This window comes from Epinephelus fuscoguttatus, linkage group LG15 (genome assembly GCF_011397635.1).
Source record: "Epinephelus fuscoguttatus linkage group LG15, E.fuscoguttatus.final_Chr_v1".
Taxonomy (NCBI): domain Eukaryota; kingdom Metazoa; phylum Chordata; class Actinopteri; order Perciformes; family Serranidae; genus Epinephelus; species Epinephelus fuscoguttatus.
Genome location: NC_064766.1, coordinates 21,816,912 through 21,825,914, shown reverse-complemented (window position 1 = coordinate 21,825,914; position 9,003 = coordinate 21,816,912). Strand labels below are relative to the sequence as shown.

The window sequence follows — 9,003 nt, the reverse complement described above, 5'->3', positions numbered from 1 at the left end:
CCAGGCTTTGAACTCAATGACTTTGACTCCTTGCAAGCAAATTCATGAAATGTCCAATTTAAGAGACCAGTGATTTGGGAGCATGGATGTTCCTTTGAAATTGTTTCCATCACATGTTTAAATTGTAACATGTCTCATGTCTCAATTCTGATGCTTCTAATTTAAATCTGCAGTGTGCTGGGTGCAACATATCTGGTAAAATAAACCTAAGCATTAACCTTTGATTTGAAAACATTTCCAAAGACACTGAATTCTTATGAGCATAAAAACTGTTCATTTCGTATTCTTTTCAGCAATTAAATAGTTCAAAGGTTTTCACAGAGCCATGAAAGCTGAAATATCCTGATTGGAACAATGATTATAAAAAGTAGTCATAGCTTGAGTTACAATGCTTTAAACAACAGCGATGTGTTGTAAAGATTGCAAAAAACATCAGTGAGTGGCAGTGTGGTGAGACCTGATGATACCGTGCTCTCCAACAACAGTATCCTGTGTTTGAACAGACTGACCTTTGTAGGTTGTTGCAGTTTATACTCGTGTTTAGTCGGTTGGTTTTATGTGTAGAAAAGATAACATCTTCAGAATAAAATGTAAAATGTTTGTAAAACTAAGTTCAGTTCAGGACAACACTTGTTGACAATAGTTGATTCAGTAGTGTAAAAGGTTTTTACAGTCAGGGCTTTCAGTGAGGGAATGTCATTTTAAGTGTGCACCAAAAACTAAAACACAGAGTGGGAAAAAAAACATTTTAGGTAACTGAAATAAAAATAAAACTGGACTTTAGAACACAACAAAAACTGAATGATATGGTGCACTTAAAAAAAACATGTGCTGCTCAAAAAAATGAAGGGGACACTTAATGGTCACACCAAGTCAGTTAAACGTCAGGGATATCAATGTGTCCATTAAGGAAGCACAAATGATTGTGAATCAGTTTCACCTGCTTTGGTGCAAATGAAAGTGACAACAGGTGCAATGGAGAGGTGAAAGCAAGACAACTCCCAAAAAGGTAATGGTTTTACATGTGGTGGCCACAGACCAGCCTCAATCTGAAGCCCCTTTTACACTGCCAGATTTTCCGTGAATGTTGGGCCGTTTTGCCAGCAAGCTGCGAGCGTTTACACACACAGCGCCGGATTGGCGAGTTGATCCAAGATACTCAATTTTCTGCCTCGTAGTGTAGACATATTGGGGGAACCCGTTTAGTTTAAACAGAACGAGGCAGCCTTCCGCAATGGGAGGGGCTGTTGATGACTTGTGGGAGGGGCTGTTGATGACTTGTGGGAGGAGCTGTTGATGACGCCGCACATGCGACCCACTGGTGGTCACTGTTTCCTCTAAGCTGTTTTACTGCGCAATTGCACACTGCTCCCCTCCTCTTTGCTCAAATATCCCCGACCAGTTTTTACTGGTTTAATTTTTTTTTTTTCTCATATGCGCTGTCTTGTGACTTGAACAGTAAATACGTAGGTCCACTGTGGACGTTTGTCTGTGCAATGAGTGACAGATGACAGTGAACTGCCAAGCCAATATCTGCAACGGTTGTTTAGCTTGACAGCCAATCAATGGCATTATGTTGGGTATTCACTGCTGTCTTATTTGTTGTTAGCCGTTAGCCATAGCATTGTAGCTATGGCTAAATGTGTGGGCTGTGACGCTTCATCCTCTAGAAATCTTAGGAAAAAACACGTGTCGTTTAAGGTGGAGTGGCTGTCGGAGTACATACAAATAGACGAGCGAACGCCACCGGTGAAACTCAGCGATATTTTTTCTTTTCAAGCAAGAATGGAGTTGTTTGCAAGAGGTGCAAGCAAAAGCACACACACACACACACACACACACATTTAGTTTAAAATTATTCATAATATTATATATCACGTGTGTTTATATCACTACATTGATATTACTCAATAGCATATATTTAGAGATTTTGTGGATAGAAATTAAGTTCATCCGGCGCAGATGATCAGAAATGTATTTTTGTCTATTATTAAGTTTTGGCCTTGTTTATGTGTGTAAAACGGTTGAAAAATCTTAACTTTGACTAATTATGGACTCTCTTTTTAAGGTGCGCATAACAATCCAGAAAGAGGAAACCACAGTGAAGTGGAGGAGTTTTGTGGAGGATCGAAAGGCAGATGAGGAAGGGGCACTATTGTTAATATGTTGATATAATAATGTATTTGCTATGCTCCAGAATCTTCAGTATTTCAGTGTAGACTGTGATAGGTACTTAATTTTTTTAAGAGTTTCTGTTTTCAATTTTGTGATATGTTTGATTTCTTTTTTTTCTCTGCAGATCTCCCTGATGTGTGATGTAACCACTGCACACAATAAAACATTTCAAACCATTTCAGTATTTCACAGCCTTTGTTTCAAATTCCCACAACAAAAGTGAGCACTGGACACCCAAGACCAGACACTTCCTATTATATGTTGTAGCGGGTTTGATCAATGCAGTGCAAGTTTTTGGGGGGCTAGTCAGAGCAGTCTGATGAATATTAAGAAATAAAGAACTAAAATAGTTGGATCAAACCATACAGAACAACCAGCAAACAATAATGATGCAGAACAGCACCCAGGCATAAATCAACAATTAAATCTTGGTATTTTTATTCGGGTGTAATAAAATTTTAAAACTGTAAATTGTAGTAAAGCATTAAAAGTCCAACTTCTTTCAAACAGTGGTGTTTGGGTGAGATGCTGATTTAGTTGCAGTTATACAGCCGTCCAGTAGGGGACGAAAAACAAGGGGTCTAGAACTGCGGGTACAGAACTGTGGGTCTGAATCTGCAGTCTCCGGGTCTGCAGAGACATACTATTGGTTTTCGCCGGTGTGTTAAACATGCTTTAGAAAGGAGTGTCCCCAGACTATCGGAAGACGGAGATCTCTGATTGTCTGGTGGCGAGACTGGTTGTAACTCAGACATCCGCTGGAAAAAAAAAATGACGAGACGGCGTTTTGGGTGGAGCGGTCGCTATGGACGCAGAGCTTGCTATTTCTGTAGATACACAGGACACCTGCACGTCTCGGCCACGCCCCCTCCATTGTGATTGGCTAAAGCGCAGCACTGTTCAAACTCAAAGCCACGCCCTCCCTCCCTCTCTAGTCGTCTTTCACACAAGGCTGCCAACAGATTCTACAATGTAAATTGCAGAATCTGTCTTGAGAGATTACACGTTTTGTTACTTGCTCACGCCCCCCATTGCCCTGAAAAAGGCACATTCTTTAAACAAAAGTAGGCAGGCAGCATTTTGCTGCACTCCCCGATTTTGTTTTTATACTGCCAATGCTGAAAAAAGACTGATTGGACATGATTTAAGATGGCTGAGGGTCATTCAATACTTCTCCATAAGAACAACTAAAACTTCAAGTTATAAATCTGAGCAGTTTAACCTTACAGATGTGTTACTGAGAAAATGGAACACCTCTGCAGTACAGACAATCCAAACTGCACCAAGTATTTAGTTTCTCATTTTTATTTATTTCACATACATTATTACAAAACAAAAAGGGAGTAAAAATATATAAAAATAAGTGCATGTTAAGGTGTGGTAGAATTGATTTAATTCAAAGTATGGTTTGATAGAAATAAATTATCATAAAACCTGAAAAAAACAAGACTCATTTGGATGGGTTTGATATTGAAAGAATAGATGAAATCAAATTCCCTGGGGTGATAATAAACGACCAAATCTGTTGGAAATTCCATATTAAGCATGTACAAACCAAAGTATCAAAAAGTATCGCAGAATTAAATAAAGCAAAGCAGGTCCTGGATCACAAGTCACTCCACATTCTTTACTGTTGACACGTTCTTCCATATCCAAATGACTGTGCAGAGGTTTGGGGCAACAGCTACAGAGGTGCAGTTCATCCATTACTTATTTTGCAAGAGAAAGCATTTCAGATCATTCATGGTGCAAGATATAGGGGTCATACAGCTCATTATTCTTACAGTCAAAACTCTTAAAATTTAAAAATCTTGTGGAATTAAAGACAGCACAAATAATATTTAAAGCAAAAAAACAATTTACTACCAGGAAATGTTCAAAAATTATTCATTGAAAGGCAAGGGGATGACTTTATGACTTAAGGGTAGCGTTAAATTTCAAGACTTTGTCTGTGTGTAATGACAAGGAAAGGATTTTGTATTTCTACCTGTGGAGTTAAACTATGGAACCCTTTGAATGTGGAGCTAAAGAAATGTCCAAACCTAAACCAGTTAAAAAAGAAGTATATAGAGAAGATAACCTGTGGTTTTGGTAACCTGTTTTTATGTCTGTCTGCTAGGCTACTGTTTGATTATTTTGTTTATTTTCTACTTAAATCTTCAAAATAAACTGCTACTAAATAACTAAATAACTAACTAACTAACCTTCACAGACTCATATTAAAACCATAGCCAGAGGACATAGAAGCAGTAAAATTAAAGGAAAGAAGCATTGAACTGCATGTTTGTTACAGTCACCATGCAAAATCAGATTCTTTTTTCTTAATTATCTTGTGAGCTATACTGAGACCCCATGGGAGGTTCCAACTAAGTGATGAGTGGTATGTTTGTTTTAAAGAATAAGCATAGACATGCCTACAGCCGGGTTTCTGTCTGTTTGTGACCTGCTGTTGTTGTGGCGGTAACATCTCTGAAAGGCAAAGGACAGAAACAGAGGCATGACGGATTGTTATCCAGGATGAAACGAAGAAATGTAAGTGATATCAACCCTTTATATTTTAATGATGAAGTTATAACGTATTAGCCATAGTCACCTGTTGTTTTTGGAATCAGCGGCCGACTCCGGAAGCTCTTTTCTCCTGGTCTCGGGAAGCAAAAAGCACAGAGCTGCACTGGCCAGTATAAGGCTACTAAAGATGGCAATGGGTAAGACCCAGTGGAACACAGCCAACATGTTGAGCAGTGGAGCCACTGCTGCCCCTCCTCTTGCTGACATGTTTCCCAAGGCTGTGACTGTTTGTCTGAAAAGGAGGTGTTAAAACAGTTAAAACACATCCACATGCTGGTTAAATAACACATTATTAACTCTGAGTAAAGGTGCTTTCAGACCTAGAGTTGTCTTGCTTTGGTCTGAATCAGGGACTAATTTTGTAACAAAGTTGTATAATTGCCTAGAGTTAGTTCGTGTTGTCATGGCAGCATTTACAAGCGGACCAGATAAAATGCCTTGTGCGAGACAGCTGCTCTTGATTGGTCAGAATTTCCATGCGAGAAAAATCCAGGAAGTAAACAAAATGTTGAAGAAGAGTACACTTGTAAGATAAATGTGACACTTTCTAATGTCACAATGGAGGGACAACTACGCAGCGCTGGTCATCGTGAATCAGGAATAAACAGAAAAACGAGATTGCTTTTCTGTTTTTCTGATTTGGTTTTGAAAGAGAAAAACAAAAGAACGAAGGGTACACGGATTATCGTGGACTATATTGCTGTCACTGTTCATTTTAGTCAAACCATACAGTTGAAAACGAGGCGCGGCTCCAACTAGAAAACAATGTTTTGATGCATATTAAGGCAGTACAGGAGGAGGTGCACATTAATAATCCTTCAGGACAGGCACCTACCTGACAGATGTCGGAAACAACTCCTGCATAAGGATACTGCATATAGTACAAGACCAGATCAGGAAAAAACGAGCTGAGACAACTAAAGTTGTAACAACAATGGCATATTCTAGAAACATAAAAAAAAGACAAGACAACATTAAACTTGACAAAACCAGGACATAAATAATAAATTGTCATGTTGCTAACCAAACCAAGTGGTTTACCTTGAGGAACAGCTAGGATAACTGCAGCAGAGAGTGCTCCTGCCGTAAGTGTTGATATAATTAATTTTCTTCTCCCAAAAACCTCCAGCAGCCACACGGCAAGTAAATTTGCTGGTATTTCGCTAACACCAAACAACACCTGTGTCAAGAAGATGCTCAAGCCAAAGGTTCCCATGTTCAAGTGCAGGGAGTATAGGCCGAGGTTCAATGAAAACCTCAGAAAAAGGAAGAAAACAGAAGATGTGCTACAGTAACATCCATAACAACACATGTACATCAGTTTTTTCACATTAGTGACTGGGCATTAATTCTGCAGCATTAAATTTAACCTTTGCTAAGTCCTGCCCCAGATGCAGATTGGCCAATCATAACGTAGCATCAGGCCAGTTCAGACAGTGGTCCAACAACAACACAGCTGTGCTCCATTGACTCTAATGCAATCGTTACAGATTTCCTTCATTTTCAGGCTGGTTTTGTGGATTTGGAGCTAAATGTTGTGCCTGGGGCATGTCGTGTATTAATGATACTCATTACCTGGAGAGGTTGGAAAAAGATATATGTTTATTCCCTGTTCCAAAACCAAAATCAAACCCTGAAAAGTGTAGGGTTAGCTAGCTAGCTACTGAAGATATAGCCTACTGAATGTATATACATGCTGCTTTTGTACAGGAACCAGTGAAGAGAAGCAGGGAAACTTTGCTGATATTCAACCAGTGTCATCGCAGTGTGTGCAGATGAATGTTGTTTGACTTCCCCCAGAGATCCCTGCCCGTTCGGCAGCAGAGGTCGGGGTACTGGCAGCAGCACGTGCTGAAGCCAAACACTGTTCATCTGCACACACTGTGATGCCACACAGCTGGTTCAATATCAGCAAAGTTTCCCTTTATATTCATTGTCTTCTGTGGCGATCAGCAGTGATGTGGTGGTTCACTTTTACACTGTGATCTGTAGCCTATAGTTCGGCTTTAGCTTCTAACTAACTTTGTCTTTTGAACCTGTTGTTGCTGCTGAGTCAGTTTGACATCCTGGATATATCCTTCAAACGCAGACTGTAGACCCCTCTGTCTGCTTCTCTCTGGAATCACTCTTTCATTTTTACAACAATATGATAACATTTCTTCAGGGAGTGCAGTTAGTGACAGTGTGACAGATGTTAAATATGTTGTCCATCTCACTTAAAAAAACAATTTGTAGAGATTTTGGAAATTTCAGCTTACCATGCCACCAAAACAGTGAAGAAACATCCAGTCAGTAGACATGATCTGAAGATAACCTTTATACCATCCTTTTGCACAGCATTGTTCACTGCAATCTGTGACAGAGATATTATTTAATTTAACAATGACAATAATTAACAACACAAATCTTGTATACTTCTAAATAGCATGTAATTTATATTTTTCCTCTTCTTATTTATTTTTCTCTTTCTGTTTTCCTTCTTTTTTTTAATCACATCAGGATGGGGGTGAGGGAGGTGAGGGGTTCTGTTGGGGATGGAGGGGCTCTGCTTTCATTTATGAGAAGCACTTTGTGCTACATTTTATTGTATGAAAAGTACTCTGTAAAGAAAGATTGATTGACTGATTTCACTGAGAACTGGAAAAATACGAAAAACGTATAGATATTTCACCAACAAATTTACCATTTGTATATCCTCCTGAGACCTGAACTTGTGTTTGGTATGCATTTTTAATTTGCCCTAGCTATATGGGATCAGTAGGACCCAATAAGTATAAATAAAAACAAATATTGTCAACAATAATTAAGTCCCAATGTCCTCACACGAGTACTTTCTAATGAACAGCGTCTTAACTTGTTACTGTTGCTAAAATTGGTTAAATTTGTATGAAATATCTTCATTCATTCATTCATTCATTCATCTTCTAACTGCTTCATCCTCTTGAGGGTCGCAGGGGGGCTGGAGCCTATCCCAGCTGACATCGGGCAAGAGGCAGGGTACACCCTGGACAGGTCGCAGGGCTGACACATAGAGCCAAACAACCATTCACACTCACATTCACACCTACGGGCAATTTAGAGTTATCAATTAACCTAGTCCCCAATCTGCATGTCTTTGGACTGTGGGAGGAAGCCGGAGAACCCACGCTGACACAGGGAGAACATGCAAACTGTAGAAGGGCTCCCACGCCCGGGATTGAACCGGCAACCCTCTTGCTGTGAGGCGAGTGTGCTAACCACCACACCACTGTGCCGCCCTGTATGAAATATCAAACTATAATATATATAAACAATATTAATCATAAATAAACAAGTCTGAACCATAAAGTGTGATCAGGTTTTGAGAGAGATGTCTGCCATCTTGTTTTTACATGGATTAATGTATTGTGCTCTTACTACCACTAGATGGCACAAAAAAGTGTCCATGAACAAGGACAATAGGTCTAAGTTCAGTAGAATCAAGTATAAGGTCAAGTAAGGGTCTCAAGAGGATATCACTTAGTTATGCTGCGTTCATTTTAAATTGTAACGCAAACTTTGATTGGGTACCACATTTAATAGCAGCAAAACTATAGCAGGTCATCTGTTTGCAAACTCTCAGAACTTGTGTAGTATAATTCAGCTCTCATTTATCCAGTTGAATGCTCAGTACTTCCAAACCAGGCTGTTCTCATGCACTGTTTGTATGTTTTCCTATGAAAAGTAATGCACCAAAATTCATATATAGCCTTCGTAATCCTGAGCCAGTAATTCGTGTGTAACCCATGTATTTTGTAGGGCTGTGCTCATGTGACCAATGCACTGACAGGAGTAAAGAGGGAAGCTGTCCTGAGTGGTCTAGTTAGGAGACAGGTTGGATGGGTGGGTGGATGGGTCACAAAACACAGGACTTTCCTCCGGGGGACTGGTGCTTGGAATCATGTGAACATTTTTTTTTCCTTAATTCAATGATATCACCTTTATTGCCTAAACCTGACTTCCGTAACTTTGCAATGATTAAGTAACATTACGTTAAGGTAGGAAGGAAATCCCACAAACAGTCGTGTGTGTACTTTTATAGGATGTCATACAAATGAGACAGGGTCAAAAATTCATGTCCATGCCATGTTTTGCTGTGTTTATTATTTATTTACATATTTTTATCAGTGTGCTGTGCTTTTATTTTACCTAGCGTGTTTTTATATAATTTTACCTAGGTTGCTGTGATTGTTATATTTAGTCTGTTTTGAGGTCATTCATTCATTCTTTTCCCGTACCCGC

The 9,003-nt window shown here is 39.3% G+C and overlaps 1 protein-coding gene across 1 annotated transcript in view; it reads right to left on the bottom strand.

The window, feature by feature from the left end:
- Window positions 1–3,478: 3,478 nt before the first annotated feature.
- The window catches only part of LOC125901720 (solute carrier family 22 member 13-like), a 10,467-nt gene continuing 4,942 nt past the window's right edge, over window positions 3,479–9,003 (bottom strand). Inside the window, exons 6-10 of the mRNA XM_049597585.1 lie at window positions 7,002–7,096; window positions 5,785–5,999; window positions 5,579–5,687; window positions 4,769–4,975; window positions 3,479–4,644 (exon numbers count right to left, since the gene is read on the bottom strand). Coding sequence (XP_049453542.1) covers window positions 4,590–4,644; window positions 4,769–4,975; window positions 5,579–5,687; window positions 5,785–5,999; window positions 7,002–7,096 — 681 coding nt within the window. The 3' untranslated portion in view covers window positions 3,479–4,589. The remainder of the gene's footprint in view (window positions 4,645–4,768; window positions 4,976–5,578; window positions 5,688–5,784; window positions 6,000–7,001; window positions 7,097–9,003) is intronic.